The 26513-nt window shown below is 46.1% G+C and overlaps 1 protein-coding gene and 1 long non-coding RNA gene across 10 annotated transcripts in view; one reads left to right on the forward strand and one right to left on the reverse strand.

Annotated features, from left to right (window-relative positions):
• Window positions 1-1208: 1208 nt before the first annotated feature.
• LOC140632059 (uncharacterized) lies at window positions 1209-6137 on the reverse strand. The gene is made up of 3 exons (XR_012029571.1): window positions 5982-6137; window positions 3900-4074; window positions 1209-1733 (listed from the first exon to the last, which is right to left on the reverse strand). It is a non-coding gene; the product is annotated as an uncharacterized lncRNA (long non-coding RNA).
• Window positions 6138-6238: 101 nt separating this feature from the next.
• The window catches only part of LRMDA (leucine rich melanocyte differentiation associated), a 1020248-nt gene continuing 999973 nt past the window's right edge, over window positions 6239-26513 (forward strand). For 2 of the 9 annotated variants that reach the window (XM_072823716.1, XM_072823723.1), the window contains exons 1-3: window positions 6346-6379; window positions 6436-6570; window positions 13256-13356. In XM_072823716.1, the coding sequence (XP_072679817.1) occupies window positions 6541-6570; window positions 13256-13356 (131 nt within the window). In that variant the 5' untranslated portion in view covers window positions 6346-6379; window positions 6436-6540. Of the gene's footprint in view, window positions 6380-6435; window positions 6571-13255; window positions 13357-26513 lie in introns of all 9 variants that reach the window. The other 7 variants (XM_072823717.1, XM_072823724.1, XM_072823715.1 and 4 more) reach the window with 6 other exon arrangements.

A 26513-nucleotide genomic window follows, 5' to 3' on the forward strand; every position in this document is an offset into this window, starting at 1 on the left:
CCCATGAGTGCCTCTGCTTGCAGCTGCAGCATCTTGAGGCTTCCGCCCACCTGTGCTTTGGAGCTGAGCAGCAATCCAAAGGCTGGTGTGGCTACACCTGGGATATTCCTCTTTCTGGCTGGAGTGACACTGTGCCCTGGGAAGCACCTGAGCTCAAGTTCACTACTCAGGCATAAGCAAAATGGCAACACAATAACATGAGACTAGGAGAACACTAATAACTTTTGCATTTGCTGTTCTATCTGCTTGGAGGATCTTTCTCCCGAGTCTTCTTGTGGTTGGCTCCATGTTATTACTCAGATTTCCTCCCAAATGTTGCTCCTCTTAGAGAAGCCTTCCCAGAACACTCCCTTACCCATCTGAGGCTATGCAGTTTGTGCATCAGAAAGCTTTGTGAGAGGGGCTAAAGTCTGGCTCATGTGGTAAAATCTGGCTCATGTGGGTAAAGTCTGCCCATCAAGGATTTCACAGGTGAAATGCTCTGAACAGCTATCAGAGACCTTGGACATTGTATCCAAATCAGCCCCCCTGCCCTCCATCACTACTTCACATTATCTGCTTTTATCTTCATGGCATATCACAGTGCTACCTGAAATTATGCATTTCACAGACTTGAAATTATATTATTTATTTACTTGTTACCTGTGTCCTCCTGCCAGAATATAAGCCTTAGGGGAATAAATTTGTATCTGTCTTGTTCCTTATTGTCTGTACCTGACACCTAGTAGGTATCAAGAAATATTTATCAATGAGCACATTCCCTCTCCTTATTTTGGGGAGATGCACATACTTACTTGTGTTTTTATTTTAGTAGCAAATTGCTCCTTAGGTCAGTTAGTTTACATTTAAGAAAACTGAGGACCTCAGAAATGGAAGGATTCAGCAAAGGGCACCCAGTTAATAATAGCAAAACTAGGTCTCAAACCCAGGACTTGTAGGCCAGGCTACTGGCCACTACAAGACTTGCCCAGCACTTCATCTGACCCTCAGCTTTCCGATACTGGTGATACAAGTCCAACTGAGACTTGCTTTGCCCCTGGCTTAGAGCTATGGAGAGAGAGCTGGGGGTCCTTTCGGAGAAGTGGGAAGAGACTCTGAATTAATATTGGTAAATCATGGCAAAACCCTCTTGTGTGCATTATTATTATTGCCCCCCATATATTCTAAAATAATCCCTGTAAATAATTATAAAAATAAATCTCAGTGACAAATTTTGTATTTTACTTTATTTCCAGGAACACATTTATTCATCATAATCTCTTCAGGGGTAGGACAAATTGGAGCACTGGGTAGTGAATACAATTTGCAAATAGGCAATATAAGTAGAGAGAAAATTAATATGTATTCCTCAGTGCTCTAAAAGGAGAAGAAGAACATTAATAGCCATTTCCTTGAAGATATAACTTTGAAAATGTTATTTCTGATCTATCAGTATGGGGCTTGGTATGAGGAAGATGGTTACGACGTGACAAGAAGTGATTAGATGTGAAATGGCACCTTTCTGGTGCTCTTCCCCAGTCTCTTCACCCTCTTCTTACTGGGATGTAGTAGAAGTCCCATTTTATTTCCTTCAGAAGATGAGAATTCTGGCCCAGGGTCAGCTGCTCCTGTGCTGGGCAACCTGAGACAAGCCCCTTCCGTGCCTTTGGCCTCAGTTTCCTCAATCAGTAGTTGCAGTAAATGATTTCTAAAGCAGCGAGTCTGGTGGCCACAGTCCAAATTACCTGGGGGTACTTGAGAAAATATACATGTGAGGGCTGCATCTGTGGAATCAGAATCTCATCTGCTGAGTCCTACACATTTTTTCAATTTTTAATTTTTAAAAAAAGATTTTATTTTCTTATTCATGAGAGACAGAGAGAGAAAGAGGCAGAGACACAGGCAGAGAGGGAGAAGCAGGCTCCCTGCGGGAAGCCCGATGCGGGACTTGATCCTAGGACCCCGGGATCATGCCCTGAGCTGAAGGCAGCCGCTCAACTGCTGAGCCACCCAGGTGCCCCAGTCCTGTACATTTTAATTGGGGGGTGGGGAGGCTTATCAACCTCTAAATGATAGAACCTCTCCAAGCCAAGTTGGGAATCTGGCACTTGGACATGCTTCTCTCTCCCCCACAGGACAGTATGAAGTTGAACAGGTTCTTCTGGTCCATGTTCTTTTTCCTTCTCGAAAGTCCACTATGAGCCTCTGTCCTCAAACCAGAGATAACCTCCCTTCTGCCCCCCCCCCCCCCCAAGGACTGGGAGCATCCAGCAAGTTCCTGGCAAATTGCTGTTTTCAGGATTTGTGAAAATAATGCTAAGAGATTACCAGGTAGCAGTTCCAACTATGACTTCTCTTTTCCTGACCCTTCCATCCAATCTCCTCCATTATTTTTTAATTACAAAGGCAGGGTAATGCATGTTGCAAAAATCACAGAACATATGCAGTGAAAAGCAGAAACCCCTCTCCCACCCACCTTTCTCAAACCTACTCCCTTCCCCACTCCCTGCTAATGTTTGCATTTTAATAGAAACAATAGTCACAGTATCTTTTAAGATCCAAAGAGCAGGGAACTCAGGCACTGAGAATTAATGGCAATGATAATTATAATAGTATACAGTAATAATAAACTAACATTTATGCCATGAATAATCATGCCAAACATTATGATTGCATTTAATGTATATATTTTAAAATGTAATTTGTTCTGGTTGGGAGATCAGGGAGGTGTTTTGGAATCTAGATCATCCTTAATCTCTCACAAACATGCAAATATTGCAGCAAGGGCCCTGGAAACCTCTCCTCTTTCCTAAACTCCCTCTTTTAGACTGAAAGGAGGCTGCTTCAGCAACAAAGACCATTTTGTATGCAGACCTCCAGATTTTTTTTTTTTTTTAATTGAAATCTGAATGTGGTGAGTCTGAACTAGGGGCTGGGGCATGATTAATTACAGCAATCATCTTAACCTGCCCAGGGGTTGGGCCTGAAAGAAATGAGGCCAGGCTGAATAGAAATTCGACTAAGGATAGGTAGGAATGCTAATAAAACTTTGTTAACTGGCCCTGTCCTCTCCACTGGTGATGCACAGAGTTGGAGATTTTAAGAAATCAGTTCCTGTTTCACTGGTTCTGGACGACCCCAGAATCAACTCCCTTGATTGCAAATAAACAGGATTTTCCTTTTTGTCCGCAGGAATGCGATGGAGGAAGAACTCTAGGGGGAAGGGCCTTTTCTGCCAAAGGATAATAATAACAAAGATGACAGTAGGAATAAAATATTGCCCTCTTCATCAAGGGTGATAAAGAAATGTCTAGTGGTGTCGAACCTTCTCACTCTCCATTTGCAAGTGTTAGAGCTCCAGAATTCATAGGCTCAGGATTAGTTGCCCAGATCTGATTTGAACTTTCTGTTCTGTAGTCCCCATGAATATACTATACACGTTGGGGTACCTGTCTCAATTTTGGGTACAGGAAATAGGATCACAATTACAGGGCTTCTTGTTGACATAGTACTGCAGATGTCTGAGCACACATCTTTCCTGAAGTGTATGTCTTCATTATGTACACCCTGAGTGCCCAGTCTTTGGAAGCTGGGGCAGAAGAGCTGTGGGAGAAAATGGGTTGAGGCAGGGGTCTACTGCAGCTCACTCTCAGTTGCCCACTGGAATGGCAGGAGGGAACTGAAAAAGAACCTGGATGACCTCTTGAGCCGTCTCTTCCCCTCCATGCTTCTGGGGCCAAAGTGGAAAGAGATGTGTTCAAGATGAAGCCCCAAGCAAGATGTGTCTCCGCTGTTCACTTTTGTAAACTTCCTGTGTTGGGAAGGAATCATTTATTCACCTCCTGGGCCAACCTTATCTCAGCATTCCTTTGCTCTCTCCCCCTTCCAAAGGGAGGGCCATATTACCTGAAGAACTTTACCTTTGTTATTTAATTGTCCTTTTTGCTCAAGAAAATGATGAGGAAGTAGCAGGATGTCCTCAACCCGCCTCTTCCGATTTTCTTTGACCCAGAGATACAGATCCTTCTTCTTCTCCCTCCTTTCCTGTTCTTCTCCCTCCTACTTGTTCTTCTCTTCTGAAGATAACTTCCTAAGCTGAAGGCAGTAAGGGGAGGTGAATCCAGTCTGGTTTTAGAGGAGCCCTTCCCCGCCAAATTCAACAAATTTCTCCTCTGCTCAAGAGCTTTCAGTAGTTCTATGTTACCAGCTTACATTTCAAAGCCCACGTCAATCTGAGCTAGCCTCATTTTTTTGTGATTTCCCCAATTGTCTGTCCCTTACCTAGTCACCTGGCCCCCTCGGTGTGATCACCTATCGGAGACAAGAGGGGTGGGGGCGCAAAACAGCTAAAAGCCAGGCAGAGGATGGGAGAAGTGGGAGGGGTAGGGGATGAAAGGATTCTAAAAGACCTTGAGTGACATTGGAAATTTTGGGCTGTGTTATTAGCTGATTGGGAGCATTGAAAGATTTCAGGTGGGTGGGTCCAATCAGGCTTTTAGGATGATCACTCCAGCACTGTGCAGAGGAAGGAAAAAATAGTGAGGAAGGCCTGGAAAGGTAGAAAAGATCCCTGCCTACTTTGGCGTCATTGGCAGAGTGTCCACAAAACAGTCTGTGCTCAGAAGACACAGCTGTGTATGGATGCGGGGGCACGGATGAGATGACCTCAAGCACCCTCCTGCTGGGGTGAGAGTGTGTATGTTCCCATTTCATCTGTGAGTAGGTTTAAGCCTGTTTCCACATGCCCTCTCCTGCCAGTCCTCTCCCCTTCCTTCTAGGAAGGCCAAGGTGGAAGGTGGAGAGGGCAGTGTATCAGGACTGTCAGGGCCTGGGTCCACTTCCTCCTTTTGGGCAGGAAAGGCAGACAAAAGTGGACAATGGACCAGAGAGGCTGCATCCAGCAGAGGAGAGAGGAGCATGAGGAGCTGGTCTGTGGGGCAGAAGGCCTTGGAAGATTCCCTTTGATCCCCCTTATCTCTGGAGGGCAAGCCGCCTTTTTTGGCCTGTAGGACCTTTTGTTGCAGCATTTCCTGAATCCCCTCAAAGTAAACACAGCCAAGTCTCTGTTCTTAGAGTTCCCTTCTGCTATGTCTGCTCCTCCCAGCAGAGAGAGGGGCAGGCAGGTCAGCCCTCAGAGGTCAACACTGCTCATCAGGATGCTGACAAGAAGGGCCCACATTACAATGTGTTGGCACCAGGCCCGAGAGACAATGATGATAGCCACAATATGCTTAACCACGATCGTAATTATCATCAGCTGCACAAACAGGGGTTTCTAAGTGCTGTTTAGACACACGGAGCAATGAAAACAAAAGCCCTGGGAACACCCTCCTCAACAGCAGTGGGAGCTACAATCATCAGTGGGGTCTACTGAATTGAGGTAACTGCAATGCAGGGCGTCAGACCTGGAGCCTGGCACTCAGGACTTAGTTTCCCCTTCTGTTTGGATGGGGCCGGTACTCACAGGTGGGAGGGAAGGAGGGAGCGGGGGAGCGGCCAGTCAAGGCCAGGCCGCTCTGGTGATAATGTGACAATGAAGTGGTATGTGGTAATAGCTTCCTGCATCCTGGGGATGGAGGCACGAAGGCAAAAATTCACAGGGAGAAAATGTGGTTCCTTTCAGTTGAGGACAGACAGGAGCTGCCCACCCAACCTGGTGCAGGAGGCAGTAAAGGCCACCTTTCGCTTGCAGCCGAGTGGGTGTGCGTGGGGGCGGGGGTGTGGATGCGGAATCTGACCGCATGGGTGACTTGGAGCTTCACAAATAAGAGGGAGAGAATCCGAGAAACCTGAAATTTTGGGGACACCACTGACTCCCCTTCTCGAGGGCTTATCCCTGTCAGCTGGGGGGCTGTTAGCTATTCGTAGGGAAATCCGATCGCCCCTTCCTCCCGCCCCCCCACCAGGTGTCCTTTCCACCTCCCCGTGTGCCGCTGCCCCTCCAAGGCGGGGAGGGGACTTGGGTCCACGCCCCCGCCCCGCGGTCGCGGCAGTTATGTAACCTGGATTGCGAAACAGAGGAGCGGCCGCGCCCCGGGCTAGCTAACGGCTCGACCCGGCGCCCCTGGCGCGGAGCCCCCTCCCCGGGCCGCCCCCACTAACGAGTGGGGCTGCGCGCGTGGAGCTTGGGGTGGGGGGTGCTCCTGTTCCCCTGGCCCCGCCCGCGGCGACGGGGTCCGGGGCGCCCGGGGGCGGTCGGGGGTCCAGGGCGATCGCGTCGGGGCGCGGGGCGCCGGGGGCCACCTGGGGGCGAGCCTCGGTTCACCTGCGCGGGGGCCGCGGCGCAGGGCGCGCAGCTGACCCGGGTCCCAGCACCCGGCCGGCGCCTCGGGCTTCCGCCGGGTCAGCTGACTGCTTAGTGCGGAACTGCGCGCCCCGCCGGGCCGCCCGCCGCCGCCGCGCTGGGTGCTCCGCGCTCCGTGCTGGGTGCTCCGCGCTCGGTGCTCCGCGCTCCGTGCTGGGTGCTCCGCGCTCGGTGCTCCGCGCTCCGTGCTGGGTGCTCCGCGCTCGGTGCTCCGCGCCCCCACTCGGTGCTCCGCGCCGCGCGTCCGTCCGGTCGTCATGGCCGGGCTCGTGGTCAGTGGAACTCAAGTAAGTCCGCCAGGACGAGCCCCGCCCCCGCTGGGGGCAGTTGGTTTGGGGAGAGGGAGTGCTGGGGGCAAGGGGCCGCCCCGAGGTTAGGAAGGGCTCCTCGCCCAGGCTCAGGGGGCTGCTGTGTCCGGTGCTGGCGACTCTTTCAGGTGCCCAGGCCCGCCCCCTCAGCCCCCCTTCGGGCCGGCACACCCCCTGGGCGTGGGGGAAGAGGGGAAGGCCCCCTAGGTCGACCAGGCCCCCTACGCCTCCTCTGTCCCTAGCGCTCAACGCTTAGGCCAGCAGGGCCAGTCCTCCCTCAGGTAGAGTCATCCATGCCCACAGCTAATGGTAGTTTTGGGGGCGCATTAAAAGTGTGTAACCTCATAGGAGAAAGTAACTTTGGTCAAAGAAAACCTCTTAATATATTCCCCTTTACATGAATGAAGTTGAAACATTTATTTATTTTTAAAGATTTATTTATTTATTTATGATAGAGAGAGAGAGAGAGAGAGAGAGAGAGAGAGAGAGAGAGAGGCAGAGACACAGGAGGAGGGAGAAGCAGGCTCCATGCTGGGAGCCCGACTCAGGACTCGATCCCAGGACTGCAAGATCACGCCCTGGGCCAAAGGCAGGCACTAAACCGCTGAGCCACCCAGGGATCCCCCAAAGTTGAAAAATTTAAAGTTTAGGGGCCTGTGTGTGGTTTATTTTTTTTAAGGAGTCCAGGATGGCAGAAATACCTAGGTCCAAAGACTGCATTCCTGGGAGGCTCTAAGTTTGGGGGCCACACTGCAGACTGCCTCTGGATCCTAAGCAGAGGGCCCTTATTCAAGGCAGGTAGAAGGCTAAAGTCCTCTGGTTTTATTTCAGCACCTGATTTCTTTTTTTTTTAGTGTATTATATGATTGATAGACAATGTTTTATTAGTTTCAGGTGTACAACAGTGCTTCGACAATCCCGTACATTATACTTTGCTCACCACAAGTGTAGTTACCAGCTGTTACCATACAACGTTATTACAATATTATTGACTATATTCCCTAAGCTGTACTTTCTCATCCTCATGACTTATTTTATAACTGGCACTTTGTACCCCTTAACCCCCTTCACCTATTTTGCCTATCCTCCTCTCCTCGTCCCCTCTGGCAAGCACCAATTTGTTCTCTTGTATTTGAGTCCATTTTTGTTTTTTGTTCATTTTTTAGATTCCACATGCAAGTGAAATCCTATGGTGTTTCTTTCTGTGACTTATGTCACCTAGCATAATATCCTCTAGGTCCATCCATGTTGTCACAAATGGCAAGAGCTCATTCGGCACCTGACTTTTTGAACAGGTGTCTGTGAGGAATGGCAACATTCCAGTTTCAACTCTGGGTGACAGACACCTAGCCTCACTTGCTTTCAGCCCTGTAGTGAAGCCTCAGGTGTTCTTAGTCATTGCTGGAGGGATGCTGGGCCCAGGTGGCTTTTACCTTCTGGAAAAGCCAGGTTTCTCTTTCTAACCTCTGATTAAGCCAACCCTCTTCTCACCTTTCCTTGCATGCTCTAGAGAAATAGCTCTGAGGTTTTGAAGCTCTCCCCTTGGATTGCCTAAGGGAGGTAGCGTCAGGCACGGTTAGATTTTTGAGGTTACTTTGGGCAAATGTTTCCACTTTCTCAGAGTTCAGAAGTGAGCAGGCCAGGGACAGACCAGCCTGTGGGAAAGGTTAAAAATGATGGGTACAGGGGATCCCTGGGTGGCTCGGGGGTTTGGCGCCTGCCTTCGGCCCAGGGCATGATCCTGGGGTCCTGGGATCAAGTCCCACATCAGGCTCCCTGCATGGAGCCTGCTTCTCCCTCTGTCTGTGTCTCTGCCTCCCCCCCTCGAATAAATAAATAAAATCTTAAAAAAAAAATGATGGGTTCATTTCGATGGCAGGGAAAAGGATTTTGGGGATTTAACCTGCCTGCCTTCAGAGGGAGGAGCTGGAGGAGGGGACCTCTGCCCAAGAATGGCCCCTTCCCCGCACCAGTCCCTAGGTCTCTGCATTTCAGACCCAGCATTCTTTGGGTGTAGCTTCTTCCAACTTCATGAAGCACTCCACAGTAGGGCTAAGAACTTTCTTGTGCCGCCTCTCTTCCCCCATGTCCCTAACTTAGTTTTCCTGTACCTCTTGCTTTTAGCCCACTCCAAATGGCTCAAAGGCAATCCCTAATGAGAGGACAGACTACGAAAGTACTCCTGGGGTGTTCATCCCCCATGTCCTAAACCTCCTAGGCCAGGAGCTCTGTGTGGCAACCCTGGAGTTTAGGGCCTTTGTAGCATCCTGCCCCTCTTCAGTTTCTAAAGACAGCCGTAACAAGAAGTAGTTCCCGGAATGTGAGTCACATGGTACTTCTCTAACTTTGGTGAAGCCTACTTTAAAAAAAAAAAAAACTTCCCATGAGCCCATAATGTTGATCCTGTTTTTACTGCAATGCTGCTTATATATACAAACACATAACCAGATAGAATTTTTCCTAAGTTCAGAGAGACCTATCTCCCAAATAAAGAGATGGTTTAAGTGCATAGAAGAAAAAACCCCCACCCTGACACCACTGAAACAATTGAATGAGATGGATGATGTTTTGTTGAAATTAGGTCACTGCTTTCAACACCATGGTGGGCTGACTGCTGTTGCCTTGGGTTTTAGGAGTTCACGGGCCTACATCAGCCCTCTTTCCACTCTTCTCTGTAAAAATCTTTTTATTTAACATGAATCTGACTTCATTTGGCCTTCTCTTGGCTTGAAGGCGTCATTTATATCACCAGTAAGTCCCCAGTCATCTTTTTCCACTAGTTTTTGACAAAGTAGCAACATTGATCTAATTGTAGATACAAATGCAAACTTGGAATTCAGGCACTGAAATTTTGTGCCCAAGAGACATGGGACTAACAAATCCCTTTTTTAGGGATATTAGTCTCATTCAACTGTTTACTGAGTGGCCACTAGGTGCCATGGACAGTGCTGTGTACTCTTCTCCTTGCTATAGGTAAGTTAAGGATCTAGGACTCACTGGGCTATTTCGCCAGGATTGACTAGGTAACAGCCAGGTGCTAGGCATTTAGAAATGTTAGTTCCCTTATTCTTTACGTCTTTTGGATGCAGTTTGTGTTAGACTAGTTTACAAAAGAGGAAACAAACTCTCTGAGACTGTGACCCAGCCAGGATATCAGCTAGTAAATAGTAGCATAGGGATGGTTTCTACTCTGACAGAACTTACAGTGCTGCAGATTTAAAATCGAGGAGCTTCTACCCCTGGCTGGGGTGAGGCCTCAGAAAATAACCGTCATCTCTATAAACAGTCACTAACCTATCATCCTCCGAAATGCCTAGGGGGCCAGACTGTTCCAACTGTAAAGAGAAATCTGTAGTCTTCCTCAGTTTGGTAATTCCCTGTGGCTTCTGCTCAGAGGGGCTGGGGATGTGTGTATGTGGCAATTTTGCACAGACATTCCTGACTTACTATCCAGTTTCCCTATGTAGGGATCTTCCTATGTTTTCATTTCCCTGATAATGGTGTCCCTTTCTGTTACTATTCCAACAGGGTAGAAGTCTTGGGATACTGGTGATAAAGGGTAGGCAAATGAAAAGTCAAAGTTTGGGTTTTTCATTCTAAAAGTGATTGACTAAATGCAGTGATTCTTGTTCTGGATGTGCGCTTGCTTCTGTGGCATTTAGGGTTTTTAAAAATTTTATTTACTTATTCATGAGAGACACACAGAGGCAAAGACCTAGCCAGAGGAAGAAGCAGGCTCCTTGTGGGGACCCTGTTGCAGCACTCAATCCCAGGACCCCAGGATCACGACCTGAGCCAAAGGCAGACACTCAACCACTGAGCCACCCAGGGTTCCTACATTTAGGGTCTATTAATTTCAATTTCCCTTCTCTTATTTGCTCAAGAAGCAAACTCTTTTTGGCCTGGCTCTTCTGCCCTTGTTACATTAGGTAATCCTCTGCTCCTAGAAGCTTCCTGACATCCTGAGAGGTAATGCCTTCCACTCAGGAGCACGTCCTAAACATGACTTTCTTCTCATCTTGAGCGTTGATTGCAGCACCTGGCACTGGCCGCTTGCTGCTCTTAAGCCTTGTCACACTGACTTGGACCCTTAAATGTGGTTGGCTTAACTCCTATCTCTGAATGCTCCCAGTTTACCATGAAGACTGGCAGGGGTCTGGTGTCCAAGCATACAGATGGCTTATCAAGTTGGTTTTCATACTAAATTTTAGAGACTTGTTCTTCACCATGCAACAAGTAGTGCTTTATTTAGTTTTCCTGGGATCTTGTGTTAAGCTATTGCAAGAAAACAAGCTGATGAAAGTCTTGTTAGGCATGTAAATAAATGAGCTGCAGCTGCATGGTGATAGCTGTCCTTGGTGCTCCTTTTGCCTCTGAAAGGGGATCCTACAGAAGAAAAAGGGGAGCAAATATCCCTCTCTTTCCCTAGGTTCTGACGTTCTTCTGGGGCTTTCAACATCCTATCATGAGGTAGTTCACGACCATTCAACTAGGAAGACACATTTTTGAGGCCAAAACACGATGATAGGTGCATCACTGGTGTTTATTGATCAAGAAAATCCACATCCACATGTGGATTTGTAAGAACTCTTTGTAGACCAAGTTGGAAGTTCCTATGCCTGGTGCAGGACTTTGGGCTTTATCAGACAAAGCTGTCTTACACTGGGCATGCTGCCAAAGTCCTAGTTACTTTGTAAGAACATGGGGGGATTTTGAGAAATTGGATCCCTATAATATTTTAAAATTTTATTTATGAGAGACAGAGATCTAGGAAGAGGGAGAAGTAGGCTCCCTGCAGGGAGCCTGATATGACTTGATCCCAGAACCCCAGGATCACAACCTGAGCCAAAGGCAGATGCTCAACCACTGAGCCACCCAGGCGCCCCCTATAAGGTTTAGTCTTTGGTGAGTCTATAAGGACAGAGCTCAGCTTCTACATCTAAACCTCAGCCTCTATGTTGTATATACCCTAGAGATCGTGAATAATGGTGCATATAAGGTGGGGGTGCATGCTGGGGTGAAAGGGATGGGTTTTCTGGTGATTTCCATGGGCCTGCAGATATTATAATCCAGAAACTGCTGCTGATCAAATGGGTATCCTGAGGGAAACTGAAGTCCCTTATATCCCCAGTGTCTTCTTGCTGTAGGATTTCCATCTCTACTTGGAAGCAGAACTTTATTATACAAGGAGTTCTGAGGAAAGACAGGTCCCATGTAGAAAAGGGAGGTTGCTAGATTGTTAGAGACCTTTATTTTTTAGCTTGTGTCTTCTGGAGTCCAAATCATTATGTTGGCCTCAGCCTGTTTTGTTTTGTTCCTTCTCGTCTACTCCTACTCTCTCTCCTCCAAAAGTGAAGTTATTGAGGGAGTGAATGCAAGATACCTACTGTCAGCAGTCTGTTCCCATTGGCTAGGACAGGGTTGGGAACAGACTGGGAACAGCATATTAGGGTACAGTGTGATTTTTTTTTTTTAAATTAGAGTCCTGTGAAAGTGCTGTTTCTGTAGTTCTAAGATTGAATATTAGTAAGTCATAATGTTCAGCCTAATATCTGGTGTTCTCTATGGCCACCATATTCTTGTTCTCCATTAGGAAGCATAACCCCCAGGGGAATCTCTTTTTTTATTCTCATACCTGAGAAAGGGTCAGGACTATAGCCATATGATAGGCCTGAGTTTTTACCTGGTGGTGGTGGGGTGGTTAGGGAGTCATTTAGGGAAGTATCATATATTTTGATCCACTGGCCAACTCTCACCCATGGGTTTGTTTTATGGATTTTGGAGTTAGTGGTCGAATTGGCAACTATCTGTAAAAGATGTATTTCAAAGATTGAACAGTTGGAGCCTTGAGAAAGCCCTCTGACCTTCCCACTGTCAGAAATTCTGCATCAAATTTCAGTTCAGCTCTTAATATTTGGACACACACTAGGTTGTTAATAGTGATGATAAAATAAGTAAAAGAAGACCTAAGGGAACAACCTGCAACACAAGTGGGATAGGTTGCAAAAGGCTCCCTGGAGAAAAGAGACTTGGAAGCTGTGGCCACCCTTCATTTCCCCGTCGCCTTCAAATCTGCTTTGTCTAGAGTGTGGGGGACATTTTATACACAGTGGTAATAGGATGCGATTGGCGGTCTGGGAAGGTTTTCTTGTCCAACCCTATTTGTTCCAGCACCCTGCAGGTTGAATGCTGGTAAGTGCATCTGCTGTATCTTTTATGAGGTAATGTGCATAACAGGGTATTTGGGGGAGGGGGGAAGAGAGGAGGAGAGGGAGGAGGAGAGCCAGAGGGGCAGCTGTTGGAAAGGCCCCTGAGCGAGAGGCTGATTGCTGTGATTATATCAGTGTGCTCTGACATGGGGGCTTTTTTGGACACCTGAATCTGGCCAATTTTAGTCCAATTTCCATTGTGCTAGGATTAGTCTCCATCATGCTAAATGTACCGGGAAAGGGGAACTGTTGGCAGAGTCCTTGAAGCCCCCAAAGCTGATTTGATCAGGAAAACAGTCACAATTGTGGCCTTTCTGTGTGTGTGTGGGGTGGGGTGGGGGGGGGGGAGCGTGCGTTGCAAGTTGCGGAAGCAATCTTCGGATCAATGACTCAGGGTTGGGAGCAGCTGGGCGATTTCCGTTTGCCACATTGTTTCTGTTCCATTTAATTTCCAGGTGTCCTACATAGGCCAGGACTGCAGAGAAATTCCAGAGCACCTTGGCAGGGACTGTGGACATTTCGCAAAGAGGCTTGATCTGAGCTTTAACCTTCTGAGGTATGTACCGTTCACAAGATGCAGACCAGGCCAGGCAGGCCCAGTCCCCATGGTAACGGCCTGTAGGTGAAAGTCACCATCCAGTTCTGCAGGGGGTGTGGGGTCTGAGACGTGCAATCACACCCCTAAAGTGGGACTTTGCTTCCGATGAGTCTTCGGCTAGCCTCTCTGTGCCACTGAAAAGGCTGTGAGCGTGGATACCTCCATCTCCCCTGAGGTCCTACAAGAGGACCATTGTGGCGGTACTTTGTTCTTTTCCTTTCTCACTGATACCCATGCAGACAAGTGATACTCTTGGGGAAGGAATAAGCTGGAAAATGGTCTTGCATTTTGGGATATTTAGGAATGCTTTTCTGGATAACCCCGTCTCCCAAAGATTTGCCAAATCACAGGTAGGGTGTGTGTGTTTGTGTGTGTGTGTGTGTGTGTGTGTGTGTGTGTATATGTATATATATATTATCATTCTTTGTTTTTTCCTTTTTAAATGAGTTGAAACCTTAAATATTTGCTATGATTTCTCCCAGATGGTATTTCAGAGTAATTCAGACACTGTTGGCATGGGGCAGGTGGGAGGGGAACTCTAACAACTGTTCTAATCTTGGCAAAAGTTAACTGTGATCTTCTATATTATTCCATTGGAGATTACAGACAGTTACATCATTTCTTCATAAGAGGTTACCATTTGTGACTGGTTTGGGGGCTTGGAAGAGGAAGTAGAAGGTACTTGGAAAGCCGATATTGGGGGATAAATGAGCGGGGGTCAGGGTGGTGGCTTTTCCTAATAATCTGGTTCCATGTGGAGCTTTTCTCCTAAATGCTCCCTTGAGCTGTGCTGTCCTCCCAATGGAACAGACTCTTGGGATGGAAGGAGAGATGAAGAGCTCAAATGCCACCCCAGGACTCACACACTTTCGTATTTCCACGCCTTGGAGTCTTTTCTCTCCCAGCCTATGAGTCAGGACACTTGGGAATTAAGCATTTGAGAGAAGATGGACAAAACTCAGGGTATTAAGGCACCAGCAGGCAGAGGGAGTAACTTTAAGCCAAGAGAGCCTTTTGGGCTGGTACTTACTGAGATGCATGGTCTTCAGGGAAGGACTGTCCAGAAGAGTATGTAGAAGAGAGTTGACACTGAGGGCATTTTCTCCCTGACTCCCAAAGGAGTCCCCGCTGCTTCTGGGGAGATACGGGAACTGAAAAGTCACAAAATAGTGAGTAGTGATGAGCGGATGCCAAAAAAAGAAATGCTGACTCTAAGGATGATTTTTGGTCCCGATACCCAAGAGCAGGACAAAAGTACACAGCCTGACCTGGACGGTGCCTGAGACATGTGTGCCCCTTAAAAAAAGCTCCCCAGTGCAGACTCAGGGGAAGGTTTCTTTGCTTGAGCATTGGAAGAAGTTCTTTCTGTGTGACTGGCTTCCAGAAGCTTGGGGCATTGTGGCTCAGGCTGTGGCTGCCTTGCTGGTGGGAGCCCGGATGTGGGTTGGGGGGAGGCTGGGCCCCATGAGGGAGTGTGTCAGTGGGGACAGGTCATGGGACTGAGCTGTCAGGTCTGAGGAAACAGAGCTGTCTTTGTCAAACTCAGAGGCCCTGCCTCCCTTTGGCAGAGAAGGGGCTGGACCCTGGGAGACGTACGTGTGTGTGTGTGTGTGTGTGTGTGTGTGTGTGTGTGTGTGAGAGAGAGCGAGAGAGAGAGCGAGAGAGAGAGCGAGAGAGAGAGAGAGAGAGAGAGAGAGAGAGATCTGGGGCAGTGGTGGGAAGGGGCTGTGGTCTCTGAGGGGCTGGATGTATAAGGATTTATCATAGGAAATGACAGGTTCTAGAGGCAGGGCAATCCAGTGAGAGGAAGGTCAGTAAAACAAATTTGGAGGAAGGGGGGTTGTGAATCTGATTCTCCTTTGTTGAGAGGAGAGCATTTCTGTAGTGTTGAGTTTGAGATGCTATCCCCTCTTTTGGTGCGTGATCACCATGCTCGGTTACATAGCTGGATTGGGGCGGGGATGGGTGCTAGAGGGGTGAGGTCTAAGGTTCAGGAAGAGTTTACATGAGGACTTGGTTAAGCTGGAGGGACTTACAGATCAGAATGGAGAAAAGCAGCCCTGATTTAACGTGGGTGTATTGGGGCTGGATCCTCTTTTGACTGTCTTATAGTCCTAACTGGGGGGATGAGGGGAGGTGATGCTTTCTCTTGGGAGTCAGGGGGAGATGTGAGCTTATTTAGGCACTGGTCTCTATCTCTGCCTTCAGCTGGATCAAAATCCAAGCTGTTTTAGCTAATTCTAAAAAAAAAAAAAAAAAAAAAAAAAAAAAAAAAAAGTGGCTGAAAGGAGAGAATAAATGAAATAATGTGAATCCCCAGCCCACATTCTGTAGAAAGTTTCTCCCTGGCTCTGTCTCACTGTTTCCATGGGGTTGGGAGAGCATATCACCTGGTCCTTTTGCCCTGCCCCTGGAGTCCCTGCAGTTCCTCCCTCTAACATCTCTCTGCTCTGTTTGCTGTGTTACCTCTTGGCAGCCTGTCTGGCCCCAGTCAACATAGTCCTTTCCTTTCTCCAAAGCCCAACACAGTATTACTGTGTACTCTAAAACTTCTGACAATTTGAGGTACACTGGGGGGTGGTGGGTAGTATTGTAGTGCAGAGTAGGAGACCAGTTGGAATGACAGTTGGAATAACATTGTTCCTGGAAATCTTTTGGGCGCTCCCTTGTAATAGAGAATTTCTCCCTGGCCGTGGTTCTCATTAGGGTTCGCCTTCCTGCATATGATGGGGCGCCTGTCTCTCCCAGCCCGTTTCTCACCTTTCCATCTCACTTGCCCTCTTCCCAGGCAGCCCTCAGAAACACACAATTCGGATCCCTGGGTGGCGCAGCGGTTTGGCGCCTGCCCTTGGCCCAGGGCGCGATCCTGGAGACCCGGGATCGAATCCCACGTCGGGCTCCTGGTGCATGGAGCCTGCTTCTCCCTCTGCCTGTGTCTCTGCCTCTCTCTCTCTCTCTCTCTCTCTCTCACTGTGTGCCTATCATAAATAAATAAAAAACTTAAAAAAATTAAAATTAAAAAAAAAAAAAGAAACACACAATTCAGGACGCCTGAGTGGCTCAGCAGTTGAGTGTCTCTGCCTTTGGCTCAGGGCGTGATCCTGGGATCTGGGTTTGAGTCCCACATTGGGCTCCTTGCAGGAAGTCTGCTTCTCCCTCTGCCTGTGTCTCTGCCTCTCTCTCATTTTCTCTCATAAACAAACAAATAAATAAATAAATAAAATCTTTAAAAAAAACACACACACAATTCTTCTTACTTTGTCATATGTAGAAAAATTATTCCCCTCCTTTTTTTTTTTGTTTTTTTAAAAGAACATCTCTGTGGGCCTCCCCGACTCCCCCTATCCAGAGAGTCCTATTAGGGTATTGACTTAAACAGAGCAATAACCCCTAATACAAATTTTGCTACACCCCTAGGTCACAATATCAGCTGAAGTCCATTTGTATTTTAGGCTACAGTTTGTTTTTAGGCAAGGAGTTCTATTCATTTTTTTGAATAGTTAATACATGCATCGGGCATAGGTTTTAGGAGGAACAAACATGCAAAAAGTAGGAGAAAAATTCTTCTCATGTAGATCCCTTAGCCTCCCAGTTCTCCTCTGCCCTGCTGTTACTCCTCTTTTTGTAGTCCTCCAGAGCTATTTTGTGCATATCCTAAACTGTGAATTTCTTTTTGGCCATATTGTATTTCTTCTTGCCAAGATGTTAGTTAAAAGGGAGGCACCAGGCTTCAGTTAACCACTCACATTAAGAACATCCTTTTCTATTGTCTTACCGCTAATTCATAACCGTACACCATCAATTTTGTTAATCTCATTCATAGAAGTGATAGTTCTGCTGATTCTTCCTATGGCCTCTTCTTATTCATTCTAGAGGGAAGGATAGTTATGGATTTAGAAGTTCAGAACCTTTTTTTTAAGTCACAATATATATTGACTATATGTATGAACTTTTATCCTATTACACTTCTTTCTTCTCTCTTGCATTGATTATTGTGAATCCTCTGCTGCTTTTGTATCTTCGAATAGTAAACTAGTTACCTGTCCATGCAGAAGGTTGTGGAAATTCAGGCTGTACTGTATCTATGACTCTGTCCTGGGGGAATGAAAGTTGCTGGAGTTAGTGTGTGCCCTGTCAGGTTGGAAGTTGGGAAGCAAAACACTACAAAAGGTCCAAATGAAATTTCTGGCTGCTTTAAAAGGCTCAAACATTGTCTCCCCTGCCCTTTCAGCCTAGATCTCTTTCTTCCTGGACATGATTCCCAGGGACAGGATCTTGTCATCCACCCTGGAATGGGGGTAGAGGTTTAGGGAGCTTATCCAGGAATGCCTGAGGGGAGGAGTGTTGTTCCTTGAATTTGAATGTATTAATGATCATGAGTCCAATGGGTGCATCTGCATAAAATCATACTTTAGGTCTTATTTTTTGAAGACAGTTTTTTAAAAAATGAAAACATGATCAATATAGAAATGTTAAACTCAAAGGTATAAGGAAACCCTCTTTCTTTCAAATCACTGATAATCTTACCACCGGAAATCACCACTGCTGACATTTTATTGTCTTCCAATATTTTATAATGCCAAATATTTAAAAATGATGCTGTTGCTCACATTGTGTTGGAAGCGTTTTCTTATCAATAAATACTGCATTACAGTGTTTAATGGTTTCTTATTTCTTAGTGTTGGACATTTAGTTTGTTTCCAGATTTTTACTGTTAAAAATATTTCTATTATAAATATTCTTGTAATACTCACAAATAGGTCTCTGATTAGTTTCCTGGGACAAATTCCCAGAGACAGAATTGTCAGAGGGCTCTGATAAAGATGTCAGCTTGCCCTCAAGAGAAATTATACCGATCTCTGCTACTAAGAATATTTGAATACCCGTCATCCCAAACTCTTCCTTGAACTTGTTTTTGAGGTTTTCATATTTTATTTTTACTTTGATCAATAAAAAGATCCAATTCTTTAGCCAGTGCTCGTTCCTTAATCTGCTCAAGGCTAAGAGAGCTTGTTAATGAGCTACCCCAGCTTCAGTTTTCCTTTTTCCCTGATTGGGAAAGGAGAGCGTTCTCTGTGGTGCCCATCCCATGCCCCCGAGGGCCCTTAGTCCTGAGTGGTTTGAGTGGGTTGCTTGCTGAGCTTGTTGAGCACAGCAGGCAGAGCAGGGCTCCCATGGCAAACAGTGATAAATATGCCTGTGTCAATCTGGCACTAACACCGAGAGGGTTTAATTGATCTATGGCAACAGGAAGCTTATGTTTTAAAAATTAAATTATTTGCACTCGCATCTTATTTAGCATCACTCTGATAAATGCACTCGATGGGGGAATTGCCTAGGAGAAAATTTCTTAGATGGGAACTTGCTTGTTGCTTCCTTGGCTTTGGCCAGGATGAAAGTGAAAGACTGGAGAGGCTCGGAAGCTCCAGCAAAGAAATAAATGGTGGCTCTGTGCCTACCACCCCCATGAAGGCAAGGAGGTGGACACTTGATGGTGCATGGTAAGGGCTTTGAGGACGGGCACACCACCATACTTGGTCTGTTATGAGCTGCTAGATGGAATTGGGCCTGGTAACTTGCTTCTAAATTGGGAAAATGGGCAGTGGAATTAAAAGGAACCAAGGCTTTGTGGTTAGACCACCCTGGCTTGAAATCCTTCTGTCACTCACCAGTTGTTTAACTGGCCTTAGGCTATTGCAGAAATTCTGAGCGTGTGACTATGTCAAGTGCCTAACAAATTATCTGGCATGTAATAGGCTTTCAATGAGCATAGCTCTAGTTAGAGCTAGAACATGTTGTGGGGGAGGCTGAAAGCTCAGACTTAACCCTCCACAGTGGCCATTTTATAATTATTGGGGTTCCTTATGGACATTGAGGATTTCTTCTCCTTCAGCACGTGGTATATTTGCACATCTCTTTCCTTGGGTGAAACCACTCTGCAGAAACTTGAAAGGCCAGTGCACAGTTTGATTATAGCAGGTAGAGGAGTAATTGGCAGTCTGGGGTTCTGACTGTAAATAAGCAAAACCCTTTGCTGATCCAGGTTGGGCATGAATTTTAAATGAGAATTAAATCCGCGAGAGTTTAGGGTATCTGTTAATGCAGCATAACCTACCCTATGCTCACCAGTATACTTCAGTTCTCCAACTGTCTTTGACGTTCCATAGGCTCAACCCAGTCATCTCCTGCATATTTTTCATCTTTGTCAGTTAGGAGTGTACTTTCGTTCATAGTACAGTGGGAATGGGTGAGAGAGAATTCCCACCCAGACTTGCAGGAGAACAGCTCAAAGGGCATGTTCTGTTCTGAAGACATGGATCTTCATCAAACACCATTTCTTTGCAGTCAGGGGCCTTGTTCATACTCGTTTCGAAAAACCCAAATAAATGTAGTTGTCTTGCTTGGAGGCCATGTTGAGAGTGGAGTGGGGGAAGAGGTGATGGTAGGAAAGACAGACTTTAGAAAGATAAACTGTTAGTGAATTTGCAAAAATAGTTTTAGGACACTGATAAATTTGAAGGAGGCAAGGTTCTTCGTGTGTTGGAACGAATGTTCTCTGGAAGCTGGGCAATGTTGTGAAAAGCAACCTTTTTTTTGTACCAAGAATATCACTGGCCATGTCTCCAGCTACCAACAGAACTTACCACTGAAAGGTTAAGTGGAAAACGACTTAGCAGATAATATCTAATGTCTCCGTAGCAAGGCTGTGATTTCCCATACTTACACTTTCTCAGGTAACCTCCGTGACTGTAGCACCACCAAACACCGCTTGAACAGGAACAGCAGGGATGGAGGGAAGATCATTGAGGGAGCAGGTTATCAGGCCATTGTGCGTGAGGTTCCAATGGCACCACCCTCTTCCTCCTCCAAGTGTCCTGACTTCCTGGATTTTTAACCCTCTGGCAAGGGGAAGTGGGTATTGAGACACTAGGGGTAAGACTGGGGCTGGGGAAGTGGTGGGAGACTGGAGAGAGTTGTCCAAGGGGCCATAATGAAGTTCAGCTTTCTCATTGACCATGATGAGCGCTGTAACCTGCAGTGTGATTTAGGAAATTTTGTCATTTAGAAATCTCCAGATTTCCTACCATGCTTGTCTCTAGGGTAAGTAATTCCTAGACTTTCTAGTAATGCCTCTTATTTCCCTTCTCATCCATTTTACTCATAATCTTGGGTTTAATTTCCCTTTCTTTATAAAGTTTATCTCTGAGTTTTTTGAACTTGGGCTTCACTGCTCTGTCTTCTCCCTCTGTCCTGCTCTCTGTCCTGAGGACCTCACTGAGCAGGTGGACGAAGCTGGTCTCCATGTTGTCAGTAGTCGGAAACAGTGGTGATTTGGGGACAAGGGGGTAGAGATTTGGCAAGAGTAACCCTTTCAGACTCTGTACTCACTGGCCCTTGAAGTTCTCATCCACAAAGTTCTGTCACAATGATGCAGGTGGGCTTCTACTAGCATTTGGCAGGTGAGGCCAGAGATGCTTTGCAGGGCATGGGACAGCTATGGACAAAAAGAAATCTTCCTCACGTGAACTGTGCTTTGTTGAGGAAGACCTCTGAATCCCGTCCCAGATAGATTGCAGAATGGCTCTCTTGAGCTTCACAATAAAGCAGCCTCGTGAATAAGCACTGAAAGGTGACTGGCTTCACTCTCCAACGGAGTCTAGGGACAAGGTATCAAACAAGTGACACCAGCCATGTTTATGGTCCTAATAACCAATGTTCTGGAGCTCTTTTGCGTGCCAGAGTTGAGCAGAACACTTCAAGTGCTATTCAGTCTTCCCAATAGCATTTTACAGTGTGATTATTAATTATCCACATTTTATAGAGGAAGCAACTGAGACCCCGATGGGGGAAGGAGTCTGCCCCAGACTACCCCAGTAGTTAAATGGGAGAGCGGGGATTAAATGACCCCTGAGGGTTTGACTCCAGCCTACTTCTTAAGATATAACTTGTTGCTTTTTGGTGTGTGAGAGGATGGGTAGCCATTTCCAAGCTTGTATTTCCTTGTGCAGGGAAAAGGTGTTTTTGCTTTGTTTTTAAATTCTGAGCAGCCTGTGGAAGCCACCGTTGTGGGGTCACAGTGGATTCTGCAGCTTCAAGTTAGAGACCCTGTTGGCTTCAGAGGTCTATCTGTTGCATTTTCTCTTCTGTTTCTCCAAAACCCTGATTGAGAAACTTTGGGTTCATAGGACTTCTACTGAGACCACGGTCTGGGGGTTGGAGGTGGGCTGTTCCCAGGGAACTCACTCTCTTCTTTTATTGCCTCCTGGGCTGTGAGGTATGGCTCAGATGAAGGCCACTGTCATGGGAAGAAGAGGCTTAGCAATTGCTGTGGCTCAGACTGTTCTCTGTCCCAGCCTTGGGTTGGGGACCTCGAGACCCATTACTGCATGGATGAGTTTTGAGTCTAGAGAGAAAAGAAGAGGGATGTGTATGTGTGTGTGTTAGTCTGTCTATACTTGCACATGTATTCACTTGCATGCACACACCCACCATCTGAGAAACCTCTTTCCTCTTGTCTCCTCAGGGACTGCAGTGTTGGTGATTTCATCTGTTCCCTACTCCTTTATGATGAAAGGGAAACGATTATGCTTTTTGCTGGGTGTCTGTGTTTAATTGCAGGGATATAATAACTACAAATTCTCCCCGGCCAAGACTTTTCTAATAAAAGGTCTCTTCTCTCCCAGCTGCTTTCCTTTTTCCCTTCACCCCCCACCCCCATCACTGCTACAGCACAAGGTCACTTAGGGTTTTAAATGAGGGAGAGAGACCCATATGTTCAGGTTTCTAGAGTCTCTCTCTATAGCTATATATCCCTCTGTCTATATAAAGACCCCTCCTCCTCCAGACCCATCATTACAGAGATCAGCTATGTGGCCCCCCCCACCTTTGCACCACCTCCCCTCAGCTCCTCTCTGAGTTTATACAGAACTCGATTTTCAGTCTCCTGGGTGTCTGTTTTTTCTCTGGTTCTGAAGAAATAAGAGACGGGTAGCGCAGGGAAGACCAACAAAAGAGTTTTTTTTTTTTTTTTTTTTTTTTAAAACCCAAACCATTCTTGAGATAAAGCAAGACTTATTAAAAACAATTGGAGGGGAAAGCCAGAGAGGGGGTGTTAACCCCCCACATGCCCCGTTTTCTGCAGCTGGAGACGTGTTTTAAGAAAATGCACCATTGTTGAAACTTTTTTTTTTTCCTTGATGGATTTATTTATAAGGTAGAGAAATATTTTCCCCATAATTGGGTAACTCTTAATAGTAGCAATTGCATATTTATCAGTGTGAGGGGCTGTTATTAATGTAACTGTCAGGCCCAAACACATTTCTGCATTAAATCCATTTAGTATGTGCATTATTCGGGCTCGAATGTCACCAGGACATCAAAGCCCCGTAGGCATGGAGAGCTCAGTGCCCTGCTGTGGCTGCCGAACAGGCCCTTGATCAATAAATGTAACATGTTAATGCAGAGCAAATAGAATAAAAGATTTCTTTGACAAGACATGAAAAATCACCTTGTGGCAGCTGGCATGTGATGCCGTTTCTGGGGAGACACTAGCAAAGTTGATCTGACAAGTAAAGAGGAGAGATGATGGTTGTAAGGTGCTTTTGTTTCAAACTTCTTTCTTGACCTGTCAGGTTTTGAAGGCGCCTCAATGGCTCTTTTTTGTCATGTGAAAATTGTAGTCTTAGGTAGTTATGAAGCAGTTATCTCTTCTCAAATTGTGAATGCTGCTGTTTAATTGATTCACTTAGCATTTGAAACTGTCACGCATTAATAATTGCGAAATCCTGTAGATACTGCTCTAGTGTGTCATGCTTAAATGTGTAGTTATCAGAAAATTAATATCCTTAATGAACCGGTGCTTTCAAACTAACATTGCATGAAATCTCTTTTGCCCTTTGATTTGCTGAAGCCACATCCGCCAGTTTGCAGAGAATCACCTCTCGACAGTTTGCTTTCTTGATGCCCGACAAATGCCAGCTTTGCTGTGGGTACATCGCATGCTCAATGACAATAAATATAGTAATTATACTGGAGTTAGTAATTAACATAATTGTAGTCAATTACGACAAATACAGTGCAGAGCTAAATAAATGAGAGGGGAGAAATTAGCAAGCTAATTGATTTATCTTTACTTGGCTTTCTATTACAACTGGCAGGGCTCTTTTTCTTGGGGTGTGTGTGTGTGTAGGGGGGGGAGCAGGGGAAAAAGTCCCCACAAGGATTGTTTACAAGTAACTGATTTTGTTTTGAAGTTGCTTTGTCTTTTGACTTGTTATGCGTCACCCCCCACTCTGCTTACAAGGAGGAAAAAGGAAAGAAAAAGAGAACTTAAATGCCAAGGGAACATTTTTGTTAATTTAGCTACATCAAACCAAATGCAGCAGCTAAAGGGAGACAGGATTTCGCTTTCACTAAGGCTTGAGGAGTTAGAATTTTTTTTCTACCCAGCCATTGCTCTGGTAAATGAAAGTTTCATTGTGTGTGTGTTCTGAGTCTCCATCAATGAGGTGGTGCTTCGCTGAATAGTACATTGGGGGGTTATATATGCATGTTAATTTGCTCAATTTTGTGCTGCTGGCTTGGCACAAGAATTGGGCTATTTTACTTGTTTCAGCCCTCACTTGGTCTTGTTACACCTCCTCCCCTTGGTGTGGATGGAAAAGATGGGAAGGAGTAGACCGTGTTGGAGAGGGCAGGGGAGGGGCTCCAGTGAGGACCCCCCCCCCTTGCTCACTTTTCTTTCTTAGCCACCCCACCAGCATTCTCTAGGGTCCTAGGTTATCCCACTCCGGCGGCTGCCTGGAAAGTTGTTGTTGGGGCCTCGGTGCCCATTTGCTTTGAGTTGGTTTATTCTGTGCGGCCTGGAGCCCTGGTTAATGGTGTTAATGGTGCTTCGCTCTTCTTTGTTCACCTCTTTCAATATGACTGCTGTTCACTCAGGGAGAGCATGTGCATGTTTGGCGGCTTGTGGTTGTAGCACAGTCTGTTTTTTCTCACAACTTTCAGAAATGAGACTTTTTTTTTTTTTTTCCTTTGCCTCTTGTCACAGGAGGGGCCAAGTGACCTGAACTTTTTTAGGGTTGGAGTGCTTAAAATCTCACTCTGGTTACTACCTGATGTTTAAAAGTCAGTGCTTTCAGGACATGGCAGTTCAAGTATCTGGCATCATTTCTCAAACTTTTCAATCCTCCCAGGTTATTCTGAAGATGAAGCAGTTGAGTGAACAAAAAATTCAAACTCTTATTCAGCTCTTCCTCATGAAAACTCCACTGGCTCTGTTTTTAGTGTGATGTGAAGGGAGTTAGGGGCGGCAGTTTTACCTCTACATGGGTGGTGCAGAGAACCCTGCAGGACCTCATGTGGAATTCAGTTTTTCCAAGGCCTGAAAACGCTGTCCATATTTTGGAACAACAGGATGTACTTGGACACGGCTTCATGTGGTCATTCTTCATGTGTACTTCATTTGGAAATCAATTTCTGATATGAAATATTTATATACAAGGAATCACTTAAATTATTTAAAGTTTGCAGGCATAATGGCCTTTCTGGTGAAGTCTCAAATTATTGTCGTGAAAATGTATGGATCTGAGGAGAAGAGACTTTCATCATTGGGGGGAGGGAAGGTGAGATCTGGAACTCTAGCCTGAGTTTGATCTGGGTCAGAGAACAATTGGAGGATTCATAGGTATAGATTTGTTTACCAAAGAAAAGATGCATTCTCTGTGTTGTATACCTTCAGTGAGGGCAGTCTGCTGTGAGCTCCCCGGGAGGCAGCCAGGGCGAGACAACGTGTGAAGAAAAGCACTTCTGCTGTTGACCACTGCCAGCCAGAAGGTGACATCTGTAGTAGTTTCGTCACTGTAGACTCCACTCAGCTGCTGGTTTTTATGCTGTTTATTCTTCTCAATGGCGCTCAGATGTGGAGCAGATGTGAGTGCGGAAGAACTAGGATGATGGCAAAGGAAGCCTCTTTTCATTTTTAATATTGTAAAATTAAAGTTGCTCTAATCAGGGCTAGTTTTATTTTGTTTCCATACTGCTAAAGAACTAACAGGACGTGGGATAATTTAGGGGTGTTCTTTGTAAACAAAATGCTGTTGGCAAAGGCACCATTTCCCCAAGACTCTTCCCTGTTTCACTGAGGCCTACACCTGTTTAGATGTTTCAATAGGTACGTGTTGAAGTGCTTTATTTCTTAGAAATTCTAGTGATTTTTCTTAAATTTGGCAGCAGCTCTGTTGATTGAACCTATGAAATGCACTGTGGGCTTGGTAGAACAGGGAGCAAGAGGGGATGGAGTGTTAAGAGCTTGTGCTGTCTGTTGAGTGGGCATTCATTCACTTGCATGTCAGTCTTGGAGGGGGGTATTGGAATTGCCTGGTGGGGTGTTCATCTCAGGGACTCATTTTTCAGGGTGTATTCCCCGTCCCCCTGAGTGTATCAGTGTGTTAGCCTGATTCCTCAGGGTTTACACCTCCTCAGAACAGTGAGAGACTAGGACCCTGAGGATGAACCTAAGAGGGTAGGATGTCTTCATCTGTGCTGACAGTTGAATTGTGGGGCCGCCTTGGTTGGCTCTTGTGAATTCTTCCCAGATGCCTGAGCCAGACTAACATCACAGAAAGTTAATTATCCTTCCAGTTCTAATTAGATAGAACAAACCAGTATCTTGAATTCTGGTCTTGGAGGCTGGGCTCTGGTAAGAAAACAGCCTGACCTGTGGTACGAGAAATGGAGCCTGGCAATGACTCCCGAAGGTCATTTTGTCAAGTGCTCTGACTCTGGGGAGTACTGCATTTGTTCCAGACCATGACATGAAGCCATGGAAGAATGACTGCAGGGATAAATTTAACCATATAGTTGAAGGGATTTCTTTCCCCCTCTTCCATTTTAGCTGGTGAGTAGAAGTCAGGTCTGGGATACCCTAAGTCTTGGAGGATGCCAGCGCAGGGTTACAGTGGTCTTTCTGGTTGCCGTGTATAATGGGTCCCTCTAGGGATGCACCTCTTATTCAAGTGGTCTTCATGGTCTTTCAATGACCCATATAGACATGACCATAGATTGCCATTCAGCTAAGTGGAGGTGGGGAGTGTTCAGAATAGCATGATTCCCCC

Source organism: Canis lupus, chromosome 4, assembly GCF_048164855.1.
Source record: "Canis lupus baileyi chromosome 4, mCanLup2.hap1, whole genome shotgun sequence".
Classification (NCBI taxonomy): Eukaryota; Metazoa; Chordata; class Mammalia; order Carnivora; family Canidae; genus Canis; species Canis lupus.